The sequence below is a fragment of the Tubulanus polymorphus genome, chromosome 2, assembly GCF_964204645.1.
Source record: "Tubulanus polymorphus chromosome 2, tnTubPoly1.2, whole genome shotgun sequence".
Classification (NCBI taxonomy): Eukaryota; Metazoa; Nemertea; class Palaeonemertea; order Tubulaniformes; family Tubulanidae; genus Tubulanus; species Tubulanus polymorphus.
In genome coordinates this window covers 28,789,029-28,813,046 of record NC_134026.1, presented here as the reverse complement: position 1 = coordinate 28,813,046, position 24,018 = coordinate 28,789,029, and the positions used below count along the sequence as shown (strand labels likewise).

Here is a 24,018-nt window from a genome sequence, read left to right as displayed (position 1 = left end):
ATATTCAGTTGAACCTCAGACACATACTACTTTACGGAAAATATCATCCCTTTATCAATTTGATATACTTACTTACCGTTCTAGGTATTGCTAAGACCAACGTTCCATAGCTTTTAGAAATAGCCGAATGATGTCCCTAGAGCACGCCACAAGTTTACAGAGACGAGATATCAAATTTCAAGAAAGTATTAATTTCATTTCCTCAGGGCTGATGAGCCACGGTAATTAATTTCCGGCAGAATCAACATAAGCCGATCAGATCGTAGACTGACTGTGTTCTATAGAATAATTAGTACTCCTTTATTTTTCCTTTATTTTCTTTAGACATATATTGTTCAAAAGGACACAGATAAATCTTAAGTCCATGTTAAGTCTCGTTGAATATCACAGGCCTAACGAAGTAACAAAATGCTTTGTGCAAACTTATCTAGGTTCCGTGGTGTTTAAGAAGTGAAATCTTACGATAAGGACATCATATATATATCTTAAGCACTACATGGCCAACATCTAATAATGTAGTATACAGTAATTTTGGTTCTTCGGCAAAAGACTTTTAGTTATACGTAATTCTCCATCGTCCAATTATTGACCGAGTCTACTCAGGTGACATCTATCTGATTCAATAGTTCCACTCCCTAACCCCGCACACTCGAGCTCTCGCATTAAACCTCGAAGAAATATTTACATTAACGCAAGATCTATTAGCTTCAAAAGAAGCGTTTTTAATTCGATTCTAAATCATTTGGGAAATCGCATTTAAAAACGTTGATCTTAAGCTTAAAATGATGAATTGAATGCGTGGAATGTGCACACATTTGATACCAATTTATCATGTTAAATCAAATATGAACGTGGGGAATTTTTAAAGTAAAGCCGGAAATCCTCTTATGTTCATAGTGTAACTGGTATACTATCGATTAATCATTGACGATGACGAAGGATAAGTCAATACTTCAGTACAAGAGGTTCTTCTGGCTGATTTATTAAGGATTAGTATCCGATATTTTTTCAAAGAACTCTTCGTTATAAGAACTCCACCTTTTCCAGTTAATCTCCGTGATCAAATTTGGAACACGCAAACACAAATCGCTCGTGATTGTCAAAGGCTAATGATAGCTTTACGTTGTAACTAGTTTTCAGTTGAAATTCACAGGTCGAAAAGATTTATTTTGTTCTTTTAGTTCTGGTTCCTAAGCCGCGATCTATCACACAGGCGTTTTTCACTCGTGCCAGATTAGGCACGTACCAACCGTTCACACCTGGTGTATTTGGCTCAATTTGAACCGGGCCAAATCCTCTTCGTGAGATCGCGGCTTTAGATTACCACTTTTACCAAGTGCGATAGAAATGACCACTCTGGCCATAAGTGGAAATTACATATTAAGTAGAAGCCATAAGTAGAAGTTACATATTCAAAGACCGAATTTTTAAGATAATCTTGAGATTGCTAAATGTCTTCGGAAATACGCGTACCCGGAAGCGCTAAAAGGTAGTAGTTAAGCCGTTCATATTTCCGCACCTAGGAGCTTAATAGGAGAAAGTGCGAGCAGATTATGATAAAACGCACTCAGGTACATGAATAACGCTGCTCATCGAATAGAAAAAGTGCTTGTTTGGTTGGTACGTGTATGCTTTCCTCTTCTATAAATCTCCTAGAAGTAATTCTCTTTTTTTTCATCCTCGAAGAGGCTTCCCTGCCTGCCTCCCTCCCTCCCTGCCTCTATCAACGTCATGAAGTATTTCCAGTCACTGGAACGGCACTACCGATTCATATAATACTCTCTCATTAGAATGGGCTTGCACGAGGCAGCCCATCATGTTACCTGTCCACTGTATTGCCATTTGCAGCATCACTTACGAAAGATTCGTGACATATGCTACGAAGTGAGTGGTTAGTACGCGGCTGTCCATTGTCCGTGTATACGCGTATAGCAATGGACGATTTTTAAGATTTAATGAGAAATTGGGAAGACGATGTGGCCATATCGAAAGCAATATTTCATTGCTGATGGCATCGCATCGTTCATTTTTCCAAACTTGGAACATCGCGTGCCCATACTGGGAATTCACTGCTGTCAAGGCTCATCAACTAAATTAATGATACATATTAATGCCAAATCGATGAAATTTATTCTTCAAGAAACTTTAACAATATTCGTTCATCCATCATCATAACAATAAATCAAGTACATTATTCATCCATATAGCATTTGATGTATTAATAGTCAATCTAAGTCTATATCAGTCCTATCACGTACGAATTCTTGATATATAACAATTGTTCATAATGATGACAAACCCCTATTCGCCAAACCCAGACACAAGTCACATACGTATTTAGGCCGACCGCACATATTCAGCACTCAAGATCTCGACGAGACACCGGTATGTTTGAATTAAGGTTTCTAATCGGATCAGGTATAACACTAAAAATTTTGTTTCAAATATTCATGATGAACGAGTCTGTAACTGGGGAATGACCCATTGAAGCCAAGTTCAAACAAGCCGATGCATATGTATATAGGTTAGATTACACTGAATCCCACTTAAATTAATGAAGTAGATCTAAACAAGCCATGCGTGATGAGGAAATTTAATGAATATTCCAGGTCGAGATCAAACGAATTTACGAATAATCCATAAATCTTTTTTCCTGTTTGAAGCTACGTATTCGTCAGTTACACAGCATTATAGGGAGCGAGCATGACTTGAAGGACCAGCGGGAGTTGGGCTATAAATTGGCTAATTCTATGATAAATACGTTAGATACTCGGTACTCTCAATCTTCGATAAATTTTGAATAGCTTCGAATCTGTCCAGCTGCGATTAACAACTCACAGCGCGTTGATCAAGATGATAATTCAATTTCAAGGTTCATCTAAAGGTTAAGCCGGAGTTCTATTGATTTTTGATATCTGCAATCGTTCGATCAGTATGAATAATTCTATCATTTTCACCTTCTATGAACTTATGTTTACTCTTGGCTCCTGCGCATTCTACATAAATTGATATTTACACATCTTCGATGCAATCGAAACCTATAAACAAATCACTTTCTTATGAATATGTTTTGTTTCTTCGCTTTTGCTCTTACAAAGACTAACCTCACGTATTGGCACGTAAAAATAGACATTTGCCAAAGAGAGACTATTATCTATTTCTTTAAAGATTTGAAATAAAAATTCATATTAAACGATTACAGATTTCTAAAAACGATTTCAAAATCCATTCGTTTCCAACTGTGCCTAACTGATAGAGACTTGAAGTAGATTCGATTCTACAGTTTATTTACGTAACGCAAAATTTCATCGCAAAAATGAAATGCTTTGGAATTTCTCGAATCGTATCGTTTGCTATTTTGAAGCTTGGTACTGAAAGAGAAATTGTAACTATCGAATATCCCGCATGTAGTCAGACAAAACATCATCATGCTGTTAACTTTTCCATCGGAATACGCTTACGAATCACGTGTAAGAATGATGTTAATTTTCAGTTCTCCGGGGCGTTATTCAGGCTGACAGATTTCTGATTGAGTTTCGAGGGGAGCTGGTTTATCTAGTACAACGACCAAAGATGCACCGTTGGTGTTTGCCGAAGTATAAGCTACATCAGTCATACGAGGTCCCGGGTTGTTACACGTACGTTGTGGTTCCTGTTGTCGATTTTCTCGACGATCGGGCGAATCGCGCGATTTAAGCATCCTTTGAAGCCTCCGGCAACATGAACAACATAATACGCTGACAAATTCCTTCCTGAAGTTTTCATTCAACCATCCGTAAACGACAGGGTTTGTACACGCCGAGCTTAAAACGAGAAGATGGCAGATAGCGAACATAAGTTTAGAATCCAAGTAGCGATAAGTATCGGGCTTGTATTCCAATAAGATGTTCAATATGTTAATTGGCAGCCAGCTCAATACAAACACGAGTGCTATCGTTAAAAGAAGAATATTCGTTCTTCTTTTGCGTCTTGCTTCGCGTTCTTTTTTTCGAATGGCATTCGGTGACGTCAACGATCCGGACATCTGCGAACTAACCATTCTGTATTTGAGTTTATTGCAAATTTTTGCATGCGCGATCGAAACTATGAGGATCGGGACGATGTATTGAACGATCATTGAAGCGATCGAATACGATCCTTTTGCGTACGATAAGTCTAGATTCTCGATACAAACATCGTAGAGCTTTATTTGACCAGTGTTTGGTGGAAATGGTACTACTTGGCTGAATATCAGTAATGGGCTGGCCATCAGGAGGGAAATCCACCATATGCAAATTAACGCAACCGCGGCGCCGACTTTCTTCATGTTATCCTTAGTCGGGTAAACGATTACTTGGAAGCGATCTAAGGCAATGGCTGTGATGCTAATCGTCGAAACGAAAACATTTGTCCCCTGCGCCATGGACACAAACTTGCACATAAATACACCTAGTGCCCATTCTTTGAAAAGCAGTTTTACCAAATTAAAAGGCTGTGTAAACAAACAAAGTGTCAGATCAGATATTGCAAGATTTATGATGAATATATTTCTCGGTGTCCGCATATGAGGATTTCTGGCCACCACAAAACACACTAATCCATTACCGGAGGCTCCAAATACTATCAAAAGAGTATAAGCAAGAATTAGCAATATTTCTGTGGTTCTATCAAACCAGTGTCGGTGCTGGTCCATTTCTAGAAATATTCCTATCGCTGTTTCATCGCTGAAGTTAAACCTTAATCCTCCGGAACTATTTTGTTTTAAAAGATCAGCAAGTGACGTCATATTCTCTGCGTCAAGGTCGCACGACGTATCAATCTATTCAATTAGGTGGTTGTATATACCTGTATTCCCGGACGCACAAAGGCTCAATTACTTTCCGGAACAAACGCCAACAACCTGCAGCCATATATTGGATAAAACGTCACTATCCACTGCATCTGTAAATAAAAAAGCAAAACAAAAATTGAGACATGCTATCCATCTGAGCTATTGTATTTACAGTCCATGCCCTGATTTCCATGTCGTTATATTACTAATTATACCATCAGTCCATGATGATACATATCATTCTCAGAATACAGAGGAATTGGACACAAGTGAATTAATGAGTAACTATATTTCGACAGGTTTACAGCATAACAAGGGCAACTATCTGGCCTCGTAGGTCATTAATGATCACTCGATTAGTTATCTTGCCACCATTAGCGACTTGTGGATCATCATCGTTAATCATCTCAAAGTGTGGAATACGTCTTTTCTAAACGCGTGTCGGTGTCCATAGATAGCCGACATCTTTTCGTCTTCGTGCGATAAAATCGGAACCGTTTTCACGATCTGTAACCCTCGCCGTCCCAATGGCTATTAATCATCTCAGGTTTCTATCGCGAGCAATCTAGCATTACTATTTTCCTCGACATTAAACACAAACTGGAAGATCTAAGAACATGAGTCTTTTTACCCCTCAGGTAGCGGTTATCGCGATTACCATCTTTCAGGAATTAGCACCGAAACCAATGCCATAATAATCCACGCAATAAATTCCACCGTTCACACCACATCAACTTTTATTTGAGAAAAAAGACGCAAAAATGCTGTATCATTCAATAGACTCATTTGATTTTGTTCAAATAGTGATCAAGCTGGGCATGATATAAAAATGATTGCTGCGTTGATTTGTGTGCGGAGAAACCGATATGTAAATAGATGAAAAAGAATCGAGTATAGTGTAGATATGACTAATTGTGAAATGGAGCAAAGTCCAGACCTCAGGGAGCACTAAACATGGTGATACGTATTCTAACAGTGGCAGCGACGCGAATAAAACCTACAGGTGACAATAAGCTAAATACGCGAATAAATCATACTAAACAAGACAACATTCGACTCAATTGAGTGTACTGAACCATGCGATGATAAACTACACAAATTTTATTTTCCGTCTCATATTTCTTCATCCTTCACATAGCACCGCAGACTCTAGATGGGCTTTTGTCAGCAAGATTGAATTTATGCTTAGAGCAATTCATAATTCTATTGCGGTTGAATTGTACAGGCGATGTCACAACCTGTAACAGAGTGTGACACTTAATATTGTCCACACCCTGCAACAGAGTGTTACATAATCTGATAATTTACGCGACAAACCATCTAATAATCCATCCATCAGTTGAAGACATCTCTATTCCTTGAAGGTTATATTTTTCTCGCGTTCACCAGGCTCTTCAATTGTAAATGGGGCAAAGTTCTTCGCCCGTGCACGAGGAGCACGACCTTCACCCTGCAATGCTGTCTCTATGGCAACTTTGCCGAAGTTCGAACTTCCACGCCATTCTCTTTTGGAACCCGCGGAGTACCCTTCTCATTAATCAGAGTTACATGTTTTTTCGCATGAATTTTCCTAAGATGCACTATTCCCAGTGCAAAAGGAGCATTTTTAAAGTTAATGAGAATGTAACGTAATTCTTCCTTTATTCCAATGTATTCATTAGCATTTCACACATGCGTTGCATTAAGCCGATTGATATCTTCTTTGATGTCAGCAATAAAGACGAGAGATTTTCAGGACTGGAGCAGGCAGACTTCAAACTGAACATCCTAAAACGTGATGCCCTATTGATGAATCCTCTCATAGAACTTCCTCGGGATGTAATAAATGTAGTAAAGCAAAAACAACGAAACACGTCTAGAATGTGTCTGCCCACATTCTTCCACAATTTCTGGTAGCGTATTTTTATTCATATTACAATCCATGAGTTGTAATTTACGTAAAACAAAGACCATGGAATCTCATGTTTATTGTCAGGTTTCACGGAACACGATGGTTTCGACAATGTTGCTATGCATTTTCTAGGAATTTCCTATGAAAAGGCAAAAAGAAACAAACAATTGTATTTACACGAAATGTCACTTCATTTACATTGCTGATAGGGAACATGGTAGATATATACATATACACACAGTAGAACATTGATGTTACCTTTGACAACGGACGAAATATTAGAAGGCGTTGCTGCTGTGTTTAGCTTGAGTGATATTCAGTGTTTTCTATTACAAAAGAGGACAATCCTGAAGCTGTGTTGTAATGGTGGTTTATGCAAGACGAAGCGAGGTGAGAGAATTGGAATTATCATTAGATAGAGGAGTTTTCATTTATGTACATATCAAGGACAGCGAGGCAGCGCTTTTAGAATGATAATAAAATCTGATACCTCAACCATCCATTTACATAAAGAATACTGACTTGCGTTTGAGTCAATATTGACAAAGATACTTTACAGCTTCTTCAAATATTTCGAAATTAAGTCACGTATCTCTACGATTAAATCACTTTCGTTTGCATTTCATTTGCTTAAGAATTCCCAGAGGATTCGATTGTTAATATGATGATATGTGCCCCGCTTCGCATTTAACATCAAATCAATGTCTTAATTATGGATTGATTCTTTAGAGAAAACTGAAAAATTTTAATTTCCATTTTCTATATCAGCGATTCGAGTTTTTTTCCAAACAACTTCCTCCAGTCGGTGTTACGCCATATTTCACATGTGAATCGATTGGGCTGAAGATTACGAGAAATAAATCAAAGGCATGATTATACACAACGATGTTGTTTGTGGCTGTGATGTAAACCTGTATTCCTACGTTTCCAGGAATCAGGTTTCCGCCGATGGCCGTTACCGTTTTAATCGGGGCAGAGATTGATCGAGTATTATTTTCCGTAATAACAATTTATTGATCAAAGAAATCACTTTTTACTAGTTAACGGTATTTCGTGCGTCTTTCTTCCTTTTTAATCGGCATTTGCATCTAGCTCGGGATCAATATTCATGAAATTGTTCACTTTTTCATTCAAAGTTAATGTATATAAGTAATTGAAAAGTAATACACCTGAAATATAGACGATACGCACGATAAACACATCAATTACTTGAATCGACTTGTGACGACCCAGCTATTGACATCTTTAATTATGTGTTAAACACCGCGGTGCTATATTTCTTAGAATGAAGTATAGATAGCAAGTGAAATTTCAAGAAAGAAAATGTCGATTAATTTCAATTTCAAATATTATTGGATGTACTACAAAAGCAACAGTTGCAAATTATTTGGAAATGTTTTAGAAATATTGCCGTCACGGCAAGTCACTCCTGACGTTTCACACTTAATGACGTTTCTTCGTTAATTACATCGACAACGAACGCGATTTCGTCACGCAGAATACGAAGGAAATTCGTTTGATTGCGCCAGCGCACTGTGTTCGTGACTATAACATCACAACAACATCGAATTCGACGTATCTTTACATACTTAAACAATGCTTTTTTACACAAATTGAGAAGTATATGTATTTAGATACACAATTCTGGAGCGAAATGTACAAAATGGACGATTCTATAGGAGATGCACGGACATTACTCATACGTCATATTGAACGTTGAAATGGCTGTCGACCTTGGCTTCTTACTTCAGTGAGCAGCTTGTAAATGACATCCAATATGTGTTGACATTCGTACGGCCTGACTTTCAAAAGATGTAAATTTCTAATTCTTACAACTTGACAGAAGACACAAATATAGCGAGTTTGTAATAATTACTAATCCCGACAGATGATGTTCGGTTACTGCCAGTAAATCATTTACTAATACGATTTACGTTGTCTGTCTGCGAAAAATGAGACAACCTTGACCTGATCTGCTGACAACATGTTTTTTCTTACTGTCCAAATAATTGGATTACTATCATATAAAACGTCGTAGAACCTCGTTTTATAGAACATTCCAACTGCTTAATTGACTTACCCAGGCTATAACTTTATTCCCTTGTCCTTAATGAAATTCTGTAAAGAGTTCCCTACAGGCCGGCGTCCGATCAACGTACGGTATTGCGTGCATATCTTTAATCTTTGAAGAACAAGGATCCTTTCAAATTCTATCGCATCATTGGCGTTTGTCGAAGAATATTCGTTCTCTTCATCTCGCTGTTATTGATCATTTATCCATTACGATGTTACTTATAGTGCCACAGTAGCCGCCGCAGTCTGGAGCGACACACAGTAACCACGTGATTCTATCGCTACGCAACTTTCCATCGCAGACCTTTTAACTTCATTATTAAAAATCCACGGCGGAAATTTAGGAGCCTGTTGAAAAAAGTAATTATTTTCAACACTCGCATACGCCGATGTAAATTGCTAGTTTTATGCGATGCAAGAAAATTAGAATTGTTCCCAAATTAAATTTCCAACCACGATTAGATATCCAGTGAATTGCAAACAGCAGTCTATTTTTCCACAATTCACTTGCTTTATATCGTCGTCTAGGTAAAAGTAGCGAACTTCATTAGATTAAAAGTGCTGTTTCCATTTGACGAAGATTGATTAATCCGATGGTGAATGGGTTACCTATATATGACCACGAGTTTAAACAAAACGTATCCAGAGTTTGGCCATAAATCACACTGGAATCAATTGAATCGCGAGGATTAGATCGAGAGATGCGATCGTCTGTACGAACCGCTAGTCACGCGTTAAACGCGTTATTCTTTTCCTCGTAACTAGAAATTCGTACACACCACGGTAAACTCAAGTTTCAGAAAGCTCGGCATCGTTGAGCTATATCAGTGCTCACCCCTATTTTCTTATTTTTGAATGTCTTTTTTTCTTCATGCAGGTTAGGTTCTTGCGGACCGGCTAGTGGCTTTGATATTGATAGCTAGGAAAATTCGTAATAAAAGTAAATGACGTCCCGCTGCTGCGTAATACAGATCCCGATGCATCCAAGATGTCAGTATTTTCACGATTTTTCCCACTCATGACATATGGGCAATGTCCAGCAACTAATATTGATGAACTTTGTGTGTTTGTATCCCCCAGGGCCACTGGAAATACGAGTCGGTTAAGTCGACGACCACGTCCCTCATAAGCGAAACTGTAAAGTAAATACCCTGACGAGTGAGGGATGTTGTTGTATAAGCCTCAGCGCTGCTGTAAGAGTCGCCTGGTTTATGCGAACATTGTTCATGCATATGAAATCCAGTAGCTGACGTTTGATCGTTTGATCAAATATAAATTTCTGCGGAAAGAAATGTGACTACGCGTTAGAGACACGTTGACGACACGTAAAGAAACTCGGCCTGATATTTCTTGTCTCGTGTTGAAGTCATCAAATCGAGTTTCACCGAACGTGCAACTTCAAGCGACGTATTTTTATTGAATCAATCTATCATTGTATTTGGACACGGAACGAGCGAAAACATGCAAAACATACCCCGCCGTTTTTTCACCGGAATCCCGGTCGTCACTTATAGACGTTCTGCAAACTGTACCTAGTAAATTTACCTGCGTATTACGGGAAACTGATTAAACATTGCAAAATGAATTACGTAACGTATGATTCAAATTGGAAATTAACTATTTCTATTTACAGAGTCACAACGTCGTAACGATTCTGTTACACTAGACTGTATTGATTACAACGAAATAAGATTTTTAAATCCTGATAATAAAACCGAAACATCTCAACGCGGCGTTATCTGCAATTCCACTAATCGTGAGTTGTAAATCACTGGTGACTAGTGACATAACCTTGTAAAAATATTCCAATGCGTTATGATATTAAGCGTCCAGATTTCCCATGTGTGTCGTCTTACAATACTGAACGACGGTCCAGCTTCCATTTTGTCCACATCTCACAAGCGCATAAGCTTCGTAATGGTCCGTAGATATAAATGACCTCTAATATAGCCAATAATTAGTTTGGTGCCACCATCACTCTTTGGACGCTTTTTCGCATGCTTGCAGATTCAAGCAGTATCTTATCTCATTTATAACTCGTCTATTTTGTCACATCATTGTTGTACCGGTTGATCGTCTTCACATTGTTTAAGCAAACTTTATCAAAGTACGTACTGAGTTCAACAAGTACAATTCGTTATTAGCTATTCCGTAAACATCATTTCAATGTGTTGTTCTTCAAAATTCCCAGCATACAATAAATATAGCGTGTTTACTCTCACTGAAATTCCCTCATTCGGCTATGAAGAAATACTGCCGTGGCACGCAAAACAGCATGTATCTGGACACTAAATGATGTTATTCGATTAATACAATGTACTGGTTATAGTTGATAGTAAAGCTGTTTACTCGGTGTTGTAACATTAATTTATCTATCAAATCCGCATAAAACCTGGCTAAATAGTGGTGTAGTACATGATATAATGGCTACTATCTCATTTCGATCATTGGTTCAGTTCTCCGCTGACTATATCGTAGATTAAAGCTGCTGTGTGCTGTCGTTTCCTTTTTTACATCACAATTACCGGTATCCACGACCAAAAGAACTGCGTGCACACGGTTATAGGCTATGGAAAAAGCATAGAGATTTTTGCTAAAAGTTTCTTGGTTTGATCTTATGTTCATAGATTCGACAAACGATTTTGGCGCTAGTCCAGTATACGACATTATAGTGCGCGTTTAGAGTTACACTGCGTTATTCGGTCAGTGTTCACAGCAGTTGACCGTTGACAGTCGACACCTAAAGTTAACTATGAGAACAGGTGGCCACCTGTCAACCCGTCAACCAGAACTGAAGTATGACAGTTTTTCCACCCCTTTAACTGCTATTTGTGTTCATAAGATAAAATTATCATTATCATTATTATAAGTTTCATTGTCTCTCATAAATCCATTGCGTATTATGAAGTTGCGGATGATTTGGATGATATTGGCATTTCGAAACACAAAAAAGGCACACATGTATATATAACATTCAAATATAATATTCCTTATATTCAAATTGGTCGAAGGGTGGATTTTTTTTATGTTGATGTGACAAATCTTTGGTCCTAAATAACCTTAGGAAGGTTTTTAGCATAGTTTAAAATGTGAATGATTGTGGCTAAGGTTAGGTTTTTAGAGATAGAGGTTAGGGGAACCAATTTGAATATTAATTTCTCTGTTAAGGAACATGAATATATCATTTGATATTAAAAACATGTGACGCTGCTGTATGTGTCTCCACTGATGTGTATGTCTCCACATCAACCAACCTGAGTTTCCTGCTAGTATATAATGAAATGATATGAAATATTATATTAATTGATTTTTTGGAATAATTAATTAGGTGAAAGATGTCCTCGAAACAGAAGACAAGACGATTGGTATACGAGTCCACACGGAACCTAAGTGGCGTGAGGGGCCTATCGTCAACCGTCCGGTACAGTTTTCACCTTACTGAGGGTGTCTACCTGTCAACCGTCTTGTGGAGTCGTCACCCTAGTATGTAAGATGCCGCGTGTCATCAGCTGTAGAATATGGATCCCCAATCAACCATCTATTTTCATGGAACTTCTTTTAGTTCCATATTATCTACGCGTTTATGTTTCAGCTTGCGCATTAATTCCCCGATTTACTCCAAAAGTATCTCTACACGTTGCACTATAATGTCGTATATCGGACTTGGGCCACGATTTTGAATATTATCTGGAAGATTATTTTAAGACATCGAGACTTCAGCGAATCATTGAAAGCTTGTACAAAGAACTCAAAATCGGATTATCACACCTTTAATATGCTACTGCTATTTCATTAGACCTGGATGGAAAATGTTAGATATCCTATGACAATGTAAGTCGAGATGCCCGATTAGAATTCTATACGGTTTATTTACTCCTCTAGTGACGAAATGACATTGTAAAAACTATACCCATATCGCATTGTCTGCTTAATTTTTTGCAACATGACTCTTTCCATTTGATATTCACGAGGGGAACAGTAGATGAGATTCTGCGTTTGGAATTACTGGACCACGCAACTTCCACATTTCACCTCCTACTGCAAACAATACGAATCAGCAATCTCTCAAATTACGTGCTATACATTTCTTTTACCATTCCGATATTTTTCTAAGCATCTTGATGTCGTATCACCATAAAGCAACTTGCTGCGATCATCTTATCTTAAACCTTCTTCTTTCTTTCGTTTTTTCTGTTTTGTTGTTTTTCGGATAGAATTTCGAAAAATCATCAGTAACCGAAATGTGGTGGCGTTTAGAACCTATTTTGCGTCTCAAAACAATTTAAAGCCCGGTAAGAATCGAGCGAATTTTTCTATGTCAAATTAGATCTGCACGATTTAACTGGCAACAGATTGAAAGTTTCTCCTCCGAAAAGAATTTTAGATATTTTAGAATGTCTCATTGGCCCTATAAATCCCTCGGGCACGGCGATCACCTGGCAGTACGATTCTACCGAATATTTAAATTCGTCGGTAGATTTCACTGATCAATCGTAAACCGAATCCGCAGCAATAACGTGCCAATAACGCATTCGGTTTATCCGTTTACAACGCGGTATTTAAAAATCAACGGCTCCATAAAATCGTCGGTTGGGAAGAGTTTTGTCATCCCCTGGCTGCGACTGGAGGATATTTATTTCATCTGCGAGATAATCTATGTTTGGCAGAATATCTCAGCGTGCATTTTACGATTTCCGGTGTTATTGAGCAAAACACTCGGTTTATGTTCGCATTGACGATCATCTAAGACAGTAAAGATCGTCTGGACTAAGCGTCACATCCACCGTTCTAACTATTTAAGGTACTTTTTATCGAGTAATTTCAGGATATGCCAATGCGTCAATGCAAGACGGTAACAGCCCGTTTGATTCCCATTTATCAACGCCATGCAGTGATTTAGGAAGTGACGTCGGCGTGAATGTGAACTCATTTGACCTTGAACTCGGCCATTGTCGGAACTGTATTCCGGTGATGATATGCCCAGTCTAAACTGATAAGCCTTGAATAACATGAACCATCTTGAATAAATAAGAACGACACCGAGAAAAATCACACTAAGTTCTCAGAAAATCTGATACATGCATATTATGACAACACATATTGTTAAAGCGTCCACACCGTCGGGAATATGATATATGACAATGGTCTCTAGAGATATTCCAAAACGTCTTGTATTTCAGCGTTCTTTTTTTCATTTTAATTCTTGCTAAATCGTTTTTAATCTTTTGAATTTGTATGTAATGGATTTCAATCTTATCTAATCCCTACGTGTATTCAGGCTACTCTTCCATTCTACTAAGTTCATCGCCATCTTATTTCGAAAACAGAACAGATCTATCAGAAAAAAATGATCGAGGTAAACCCGATATCTGACTGCGTGATTCCAAACTACACAAAATTTAATTAAATTTCCCATTCGATTGTCGGCGGCGAAAATATCTACCGCGAATCTAATTTCGATTCATTCGAAAGATATTTTCAATGAAATATTGATAGCATTTTATGTCGCCAGTTCAGTCTGGATACTAAAATAACGAAGAATAGAGCGGGTTGTTTTTTCCTGAACACGATGTATAATCGAATGCCACTAGAATTCTAATAATTAGTGTGACGGGCGAACGGTGCGGACGTTCTGTAACGTGATATTTCATCTGAATTGAATTCAGTGTCGAGAAGAGACGTCATTTTCAAAAATAGATATCCACATCTCTTATGTTAATGAAAATAAGCTATGAAAAAAATGGAAATTTAGCGGGACATGATACGTAGCTACTTCGGCTCTAAAATGTACGGAAGCGATAAAGGGCCTCGAGATGTCGCGTTGCAACTCGACAAGTCGCCATATTTATGTCGACATATCGCGATATATCGCGTCAAGTCGACATGAATATGTCGACATATCGTGACGTTTTGACGACATATTTCGTTTTCTCGACCACTTTCTTCGCGACAAGTCAAAATATTCATGACGACTTGAAACTCAGTCGTCATATCACTGGTGTCCTCATCTTACATTTAGACGTGTCTTCAAATGACGGCTTGATCCGTGGAAAATGGGCGAAAAAGAGATATTTGTCGTAAAAACTTCACGATATGTCGACATATTCATGTCGACTTGACGCGATATATCGCGATATGTCGACATAAATATGGCGACTTGTCGAGTTGGAACGCGACATCTCGAGGCCCCTTATCGCTTCCGTAAAAATGTATTCATTTGAAAATTAAAAGATGCGTCTGATTCATACTTTATAGTTTATATACATTGATACTCTGTGGTAATACTGTATGGTCATTCTATGATGGGGATTTTATTTTATTTTTTTTTGGCTCAAACGATAGAAATTGTAGTAGGCTGCTGATAGGATCCATTCATCTCATTCTAGGGGAAATGGATTTATTTACTTAACTTCCGCATCACGAAAAACAAGTGAGAGCATTACAAACAATAATCAATGGCCCATTCACCTCGTTCCGTAAACACAACTTATAAATCACACAAACCATCCTCAACCTTCGATTTACAATATTTTGCCGATTGGGAATGATGTTTAATAAAGACGACATTTGAGCATTTTATCAAAACGATGTAATCGCGAGGCGAGGCTGTGTTCGGTGATTTTCTGTATTCCGCGCGCAAACATCTTCCTACTCATCGGACTGACGAATTTCCTCGCTATCAACATTCAATATCATTTGTTGGAAATGATGAGGCGGGGAATCACTGCCCTTCCAAGCAAAGATGATTGAATTGATAAAATACGTCAAAGTCTGTCGATTGGAAACCATTTACCGCGGAACTGACTTCGCACGAAATCAGTAATACGTGCGTTATCGAAGGGGAAATAGGAATCTGATAGGACTGTGTACGATATATCGATGTCTAGTAACTAATAATTGTTTTGTTTCGTGTGTGTCTTCAGCAAATATCTGTACGGCTACCAGTACGACATGTATCGAGAAATCGAAGATTTTGTTGCTGCGACATATTCAGTAAATCAGTCACTAATAAATAGTCAGGGACTGGAGCAGGTGCGCTATTATACTGTATCATAATAATGTAATATCAAACACTATGCTTGTATTTGTAACTAATAAACATAATTAATTGAGGGCAGAGTCGATGTTCTAAGTTCAGTCAGAAGCATTTTGATGACTGTACACGCGTTGTGAAAGCGTCAAATTCAGAAGACTACCCACTGTTATACCAGTTTATCAAATCTCCAGGGGATATCAAACTATTCCGACTAAGACGTACTCATTCAAACCCGTTCTTAATTCATCCGTAGTAATGTTTACAGATATTGATCAATGTAGTCAGATGATGTTTGATCGACTGCCCAGTCCAACATTTCGTGTACATTGCAAAAACACAGCGACAGAATGGACATCAAAAGAAACAATTCATTTTGAATACCTATCACGGCAGAATTTTTACAAATTGTATGGTCGCTTGATGAATTTATAGATATACTGCCTGCATGAGTAATTTAGAAGTTTCGTGTTTGACTGTCATATTCTGCTGTAAAATTATTAATAATTCATCCGAATAGCACATGGCGTTAAAACAATCTCGGAAAATTACATATCTCATTCACGGGAGAAACCACTTTGGGACTATTTCAGAACGCCGCAAACTGCATTATTTAACATCGTTTGAACGTAGGACTAAACGATTCAGGTATTAGTCAATTCAATTCCTCTTGAGGCCCGGTCTTTTTTCTGACAATTTCTGCCGGCTGTGATACTCATAAGTATATATTATGTATACGGTACTGTTTTCAGAACTTCAGACGGAAAAATAAATCTAGCCTAAATGAACTTTATTCTACGTCCTTTGTGAGATCCAGCGGAAACCTTTAGTCAGCACGTGTCGATTGTATCGCTGATCGATAGATATCACGCGCCCCTGTTGTTAACGTGAATCTATGAACCCGAGCTAATGCCGCGGGATACGCGATTAGATTCAATCAAAAATTTTCTTATAAAAATTTTCTACGTCGATAAACAATCTTTCGTAATCTTCGAAAAACAAATGAAAAATCATTTCAGGTTGCATTTTCGTGAGAAAGTGATTTTCGGTGACGCAAAAGCATTTCCAATGGCTTCGCGTGGCTAATAGAATTCTTTAGTTGGAAAGAGGCTCATTTCGAGAGGTTTCCAACCTAATGACACAATGCAAAGTGAATGATATTCCTTTTGATCGTATTTCCAACGTAGAAACCGATCAATCAATGAATAGATATGTGGATGCGCAATAACACCTACAGTCGGAGTCCTCCTTGTCTTATGTTGTATAACAACCAACACGTCTACAAGACGTATAAGAATATCTCCTCGAGGGATGGACGTGTTCGTTCCATGAACTAACCGATAAGACGATTTGCATGGAAAATATCTCGAGAAAAATCATCGACAGGTAGGTACGTGCGATATGATGGAAATAAGGAGAATACGTGGCAGCCTGCAGAATGACTGATAAAAGACTGTTGATTTACAACTCAGCAGTTAATGACAGCGTGTGGACTTGAATCGTACCCGAAAATAATGTCTTCATCATAAACTAATACATGTACCAATGAATGATATCAAGGGAAAAACCACGGAATATTGTCTGTCGGCTCGAGGGGCGCTCCTTCTTACTCGGTTATAATGCGCTTATAGCAGGTTAAGAGTTGTTAAAAATCCTACTGCATCCGTTTACGCTTAATTCACATCTGTAATACCCATCAAGTACGATCCTTTACACGAAGGTGCGGAGTACTGAATTTCTAAATCATATATCAATCAATTTCTGTTCCTGTTCGTATGTTTGAGAATCTGCCTGCCTAGAAACTGTATTTACATACGTGTTCATAAATAGCGATTTAAATCCATTTTCTGCGGGGGAATTTTGTTCATTCGACTATTCACAAATTAATTCGCAATGACAAGCGTTGCCGCAACGACCCTGTGTTTCATTACCGATATCAAATAATTGGAGTCCGTGACATCGAGCTCCCCTGTTTCAAATGTAGATTTATAGTATTTTGCCTATTGTGGTAATTCTTTATATAGAACGAAAAGCAATTTGATATATATTGCCCAATTGAAAGCTCACGTAGAAGAACGTTCATTTTTGATGAATGATTACTCTTTCATCAGTACTGCGGTTGGGTAAACAATTTCAACTAAGCTGGAACTGAAAGCTCAGTGTATTAGTCGAAGCGTAAAATTCGTGATAGTTACATGCGATGAATAAAAGCCGAATGAAGGAAACGACTAGTGGCGCATCTACCATTTCAGCCACCAAGTCGCCGAGCAAACATGACAGGATGATTAAAGGTCAATCGGTCAGCCGTCACATTCTAACGAGAATCGTAGCCACAAGCTATCGAATGTCACTTGTATCGTTCTTGACAATCATATTCCAAATCCTATGCCGAACAGTATTCACTAATTGGTTTCTAAATTATCCATAACCCAAAGCGACAGGTTGGGCACAGGTTGAAAAAAGTCATCTCGCGCTACAGAGCTCACAGCCAATAGCATTTTAGCCTATTACAAGTTCATCTGAATCGTACATTTGAAAAACATTCGGATGATTTCACTTCATTCATAAGAAAAATAAAAACATGATTTGAAGGAGGTTTACAGCTAGTGCCCTGACTACTGACTACCCTCTATTTCCCTCTGATAAAAATAATAGAACAATTAGTTGTTATCTGTGACATGGAAACCTTTGCAGTGTGTGACATTTCGAAGACAACTTAGGTTTTCTGTATTTTGATCCTTCGACAATATGAATAACATGAAAAACTAATCATCCGTTTATACGTGAGACTGGTGCGGAAAATGTTACCCCTTTCTAAAAAGGCCAATTCTCCGAACGGATTTTGCGTCATATTGTGACGAATGTGACCGAAAAATGTCATCGAATATGCAAAATGAAATTCCATTCAATATCGTTATCTGAACCTTTTTGTTTTAGAGATATGTTTTTGTGGCTTCTTATTCATAATTCTCGAACGTTGTAACGATAGCAGTTTAACCTTCTCCATAATTAGCGCTACATGCATGTTTAATGTGTTTCCATGTTATTATAGATGGATCTTACGTAATTGTTTATAAGCCGAGTTACCAATTATCGACCATATGGCACAGATTTAGATCTGTAACAAGAACAATTATGATGAGACTTAGAAATGAAATATCATTTTAAGTTTTATCACGGAGAATATGGTCCATTTACCAAACACGGGTCATCGTACGTATGGTGAAGGTGCCGCGTGTATTTCATGATTTCATCCCCTTTCCGGAGAGGTTGTAATTCAAGTGTTACTTCTTTCAATTGAATTACTACTGGCTCAAATAAAGAGTTCATCGAGTTGCTTTTGTATTTAATCTCGCTCTCTAGTAGATCTCCCTGGATTAACGATAGATGCGCGTGAATTCCAATCAAAATTCTGTAAGTAATCAAGCCTGTGTAATCTTGTCCGATATCTGGATTAAACAGCTGGTGGAATTCCGTTAGAGTATTAAGTTTTATACAGAGATAAAACGAAGGATTCAGTGAAGTTTACTCTATAAACAGAATTTATACACATATTCAGAATCGATGGAACATCGACAAAACGAAAATAAGACAGCGTTAAATTGGATTTGAAACAAGAAACCAACGCAACAAGGATAACTTTTTTAGGAATAGAATAAGACTGATATTAACTCAAAACTATCCCATAATATGAGAAATATGAGAAATAAAGAAAAACGTTTATCGTATTGCAGACGTTATTTTAGTTGTGTTTATGCAACGTGATCTGATGGTGTGGTGTGATCTGATCTCCTCGTAATAGTCTATTTACAAAAACATGTTTAAATATTGAATCAGACAGATACTCGACTACTAAATTCAAACTCATCTTCGTCACGCAAAAGATACATTACATCTAAATAAGATATAAAGAACCACTTGTGCCCTGCCATAAAGTTGCGGCGCGAGATGAGGAAAATATCTCGTTTGGGCTCATTTCTGTAGTTAACCTCAGTTAGTACACAGTTCTATTTAATTATTCATTCAATGGAGGATGTCATACATTATGAGATACCAAAAATATATAGTATTTTTGATTTTACCAGAAGGCGTAAAGATTGGTAGAATCATTAACCGAAAAAACCTGTGACTGTACCTGCGTAAATATGATTACAGTAAACCGATTTACGTTATCGGTCTATCAACGCACAAACCTTGATTTATTGCTTCAAAATCTATCGCAATTACAAGTACATAAAATTACGAGGTCTGACGCAAGAAATACTCGGGTATTGTGTCATTGTTTCACAGTACTGCATAAACACACAACTCACACCATCGGATAGATTTTATCTAATAAGAAAATTGAAGTAATATCCATTTATACAGATTGGTATCATATGTTCTCGACTGCGGTAAAAAAACCGGATACGTAAATGGAATGAAGTAACGATGTACATATCATATTACTATTATGATAGGCAATGCACCGTCATGAAATCCATAATCATATTTACATCCTCAAAATGTATCTATAATTTTTTCATGATTGACTTTACTGTCCTAATGATTGGAAACTGAACTCAAAAAGATTAACGAAGACTTAAACATCGGCTTGCGGTGAATTACTTACCGTCATAGATGTAAATCCGATTTTTCATTTTCTTACGTTTACAAGAGCGAGAATGTCTGCTGCTGGGAATCTGTTGATTTTGATCTCGATTATGAGACGCTGGTGTTGCGTACGTACCTACGGGCGGAAGGCGGCTCTGATACGCGAATAAGAATTAGCTTCGCAGAGACTCCTACGTATAGTTTATCAAGCACGAGTCTCTCATCCAATTCCATTTGGTACACCTGAAACTCATCACAGTCCCATATACCATTATTGTTAGAAATTACTTATGCCTGATTGATACATAAGAAGTGTAGTTTTAAGCTTACGTACATACATCCAAAACCGAATGATAATTATGTGTTTTCTCATGAAAACTAGAACCATCAAAATTTCATAACAAGAATCATCTAACAGTTCGTCAGATGAAATGCGGCGGTTGGCAGATAATAGAGACACTTGTAAAAAAAAGTTGTAACCTAGAAAATCATCTGTCAATGATCTGCTTCTGAATGCTTGAACCGCTTCATGGGAAATTAAAGTTAAGAAATACTAGTTGTACCTATTTTCATCGTAAAGCTTTTTGTAGTATTTAACGTTACATCTTTTTTTCTGATGGTTTTTAACTTTGATGTGCGCTCAAAGAGGAAGTTCTAAATCCCTGAGACAGAACATGCTAAAAAATTGATGGCGCGTTGATCCAAAAAGAATTAAAGCTGACCTGTCGAGAATGAGGTCTTGGATGCCATTACCACAGTAATCCTTACCTTTCAAAAGGAATGGAATTCTAACGTTTTTGTGCGGTTTTACATCACACAAGAAACAGGGGATAAAGAATAGGGCGCGTGGTTCTTCTAGCATTGATAAAAAGCAAACGAACCATCGCCAAGGTTCATGAGTGTAAAATGATAGTCGAAAAGAAAAATCTCATTTTGTCAATCACATTTCTTTCTTATTAACCTGAAAAACGTATCCAGCTACGTGTGTCACGACCATCACGCATCGTGACTCGTGGCGATTTTTCCCTTCCGCTGGAAAAATCACCTCCTATCATCAAATCGTGTTGATAATACGCCACCGTGTAAGAAATCGGATAATACGTATCCAATTTAGAACACTGTACCATAGTAAGCCTTCGAGCAACAGGTTTTAATTGACCAGACAGATATGAAGAAAATGACGATATTGGCGCCAATGATTAATACATTTTCAACTCTATCTTAATCAGATTTTGTGGTCAGTCTTTCGTTTAAGGTGCATTAATCTTATCAAATTCTAAGCAAAGTTCATTATAAAGGACCAGTTGTTTCGTGGGAATGTGTCCTATTTGTCCTTTCTACCTGCCGTACTTTGTTCTTGATTAATTCCCATCAAATTTGAACTTTGGAATAAAACTTTGTGGCTTAAGAAAAATAAACAGTTCACAATTATCAGCAATCTGGTCAATGTTTAATTTATAAAACCGCAGTAACACTGGCGACTAATGACATCCCATTGACTATTTATTCTATAAAGTGTACGTATGTCCAGTAATACTAGCAATACGGAAATCGTTAGTCCAATGCGGATTGATGGGGATATTGGGATATGTCACCAAATGTATCCAGGAATTAATGCGATGTGATGGTCGATTTATCTGTAAACTGGCCTCGGTAAACGCATTCGTTTCACTTCAGACGTCTTAAAGGCTAATGCGACATTTCATTTCCTAAGTACGTCATTCGTCAGTTATCCACAGTCGTCAGACAGATTTGTTTCCATTTTCTTACTTATCGCCATGACAGGTTCATGAATTCGTTTAATTCACACACTTTTCAACAAAAACAAGTCGCTCTGACCTATCGCTAGGTTACATGCAACGAAAAGCAACGGTTTTCTTTAAGAGTCAAGGGAATTGCAAAAAAATGTAAGAAAAATTAAGAAAATGAAAATCAACGTGCTCATCTTGGTTAATGTTGTAATTCTACCAAATATTATTGCTTTGTCGGACATAATGAACAAGGCAAAGGTAGGTGTAATCAACTTATACACAACTTACAGGCTCTAACGGAGTTTTAGCCTAATTGAGCGTAGGCCGGGTCAGGCCGGGCCTTATTTGAATATTCAAACTACTTCTCGGACTTCCTCAATTAAAGGCTATGATAATTTGGACGACATTCTTCTGATTGCATATCGGTACTAATTATCCATGCAGGATTACATCAAATCGAACACAGGTGAAATTGAGGCGTCCCTGTCAACCACGGCGGAAGATCCTAATTTGGTTATTCAACATCTTTCAAAGCAGGACTTTGCTGAGGCGATATTGCGAGTTGCATGGTTTCTCGGTAATCACAAGTACAATGGAGTGGATCAACGATATCACGAAATTGACAAATACTTTCTCACGAAGGAAGAAGCCCAGAAAAATGGCGTTGATATAAAACCTCCCCCGCAACCTTCAGCGAAATATGGGGTACGTAGGTAGGGCTGCTAATAGTAGAGGTGCAGTTAGCAATCTAAACGTTCACGCGTTACACATCCCTTCAGGTGTTAGTGATTTGAAAAGATAATCCGGGATGATTAAAATGTGATTATAGAAAATTTATTGCTTCGAGTAATAACATCAAATCCACACCACACATTTTCTCATCGCAATGTCAACCCCAAGCAATGACATTCGAAATTGCAGAACCTTCAAAAGTGCATTGGCTTCCAGCACTGTGTAATACGGGGTAGGTCCCGGTAAACTGGGTAGAAATATAACAAATTATCCAAAAAAATACGTACATAGCCATCACAACAACACGTAATGGAAATTTCTTGCAAAAACCACATACACATATATACATATATATGATATAGATCCATTATTACGATCTAAATCATTTCTGTGCGATAATGTAACGGTCACATTCCATATGAAGAAACAATTCTTATAAATCAGAAAATGATACCCGTCGTTTTATTGCCAGTTTCTACAAAATATATGCCGCGTTATAGTGGAGAGCAAGCGATGACGTGTTTGAACTGGGGTATGACCGTTACCGTGGTGAAATACTAGAATAATACTCATTCTCAAGATCCATTGATTTTATAGAAAATCGCAATCAGCACAAGAACAATCTGAAATCTTACGAAGAAAATATTATTCGATATAACTGAAAATATTCGATTGAACAGAGTTCATTAATGCCGAGTCCATGTGTTTCTCACGTGTCATAGAAGAACAAAAATGTTGTTAATTGTATTCCCATCTCGTTTTTAATTAGTATTCTAGCGATGATTTCCCCCCGATAAAAGCCACGAGTGAGTTTATGCGGTAAATTCTCAATTCCCCGAAGGGATGCTACGATCATAGTGTAATTAAATTCCTATTCTGAGATGTGTCTGATTGGTATGATTACTGTATTTCTGCAAATCGCGATGCAACTTTCTGTGTACCAGAAAGAGATAGGCCTGACGCAAAAAAATTTAGTGATTCTCAATCATGAAGTAGTCTTTCCTCACCAGGTGGATCTAGGAAAATTGGTAGGCCGGGGTCCAAGGCCAATCGGAATCCCTCCATTTAGGGTTAGCCAGATATTTTTGAAGAAACCCACCCTAAAAGATGTAATTTCCGAGACGACCAGCGTCAA

The 24,018-nt window shown here is 37.8% G+C and overlaps 1 protein-coding gene across 1 annotated transcript; it reads right to left on the bottom strand.

The window, feature by feature from the left end:
* Positions 1 to 3,407: 3,407 nt before the first annotated feature.
* Positions 3,408 to 4,765, bottom strand: LOC141899149 (neuropeptide F receptor-like). Its single transcript, XM_074785305.1, has one exon. It carries the CDS (start codon positions 4,763 to 4,765, stop codon positions 3,506 to 3,508), a length of 1,260 nt encoding a protein of 419 aa, XP_074641406.1. The 3' UTR covers positions 3,408 to 3,505.
* Between the last annotated feature and the right edge of the window lie 19,253 nt (positions 4,766 to 24,018).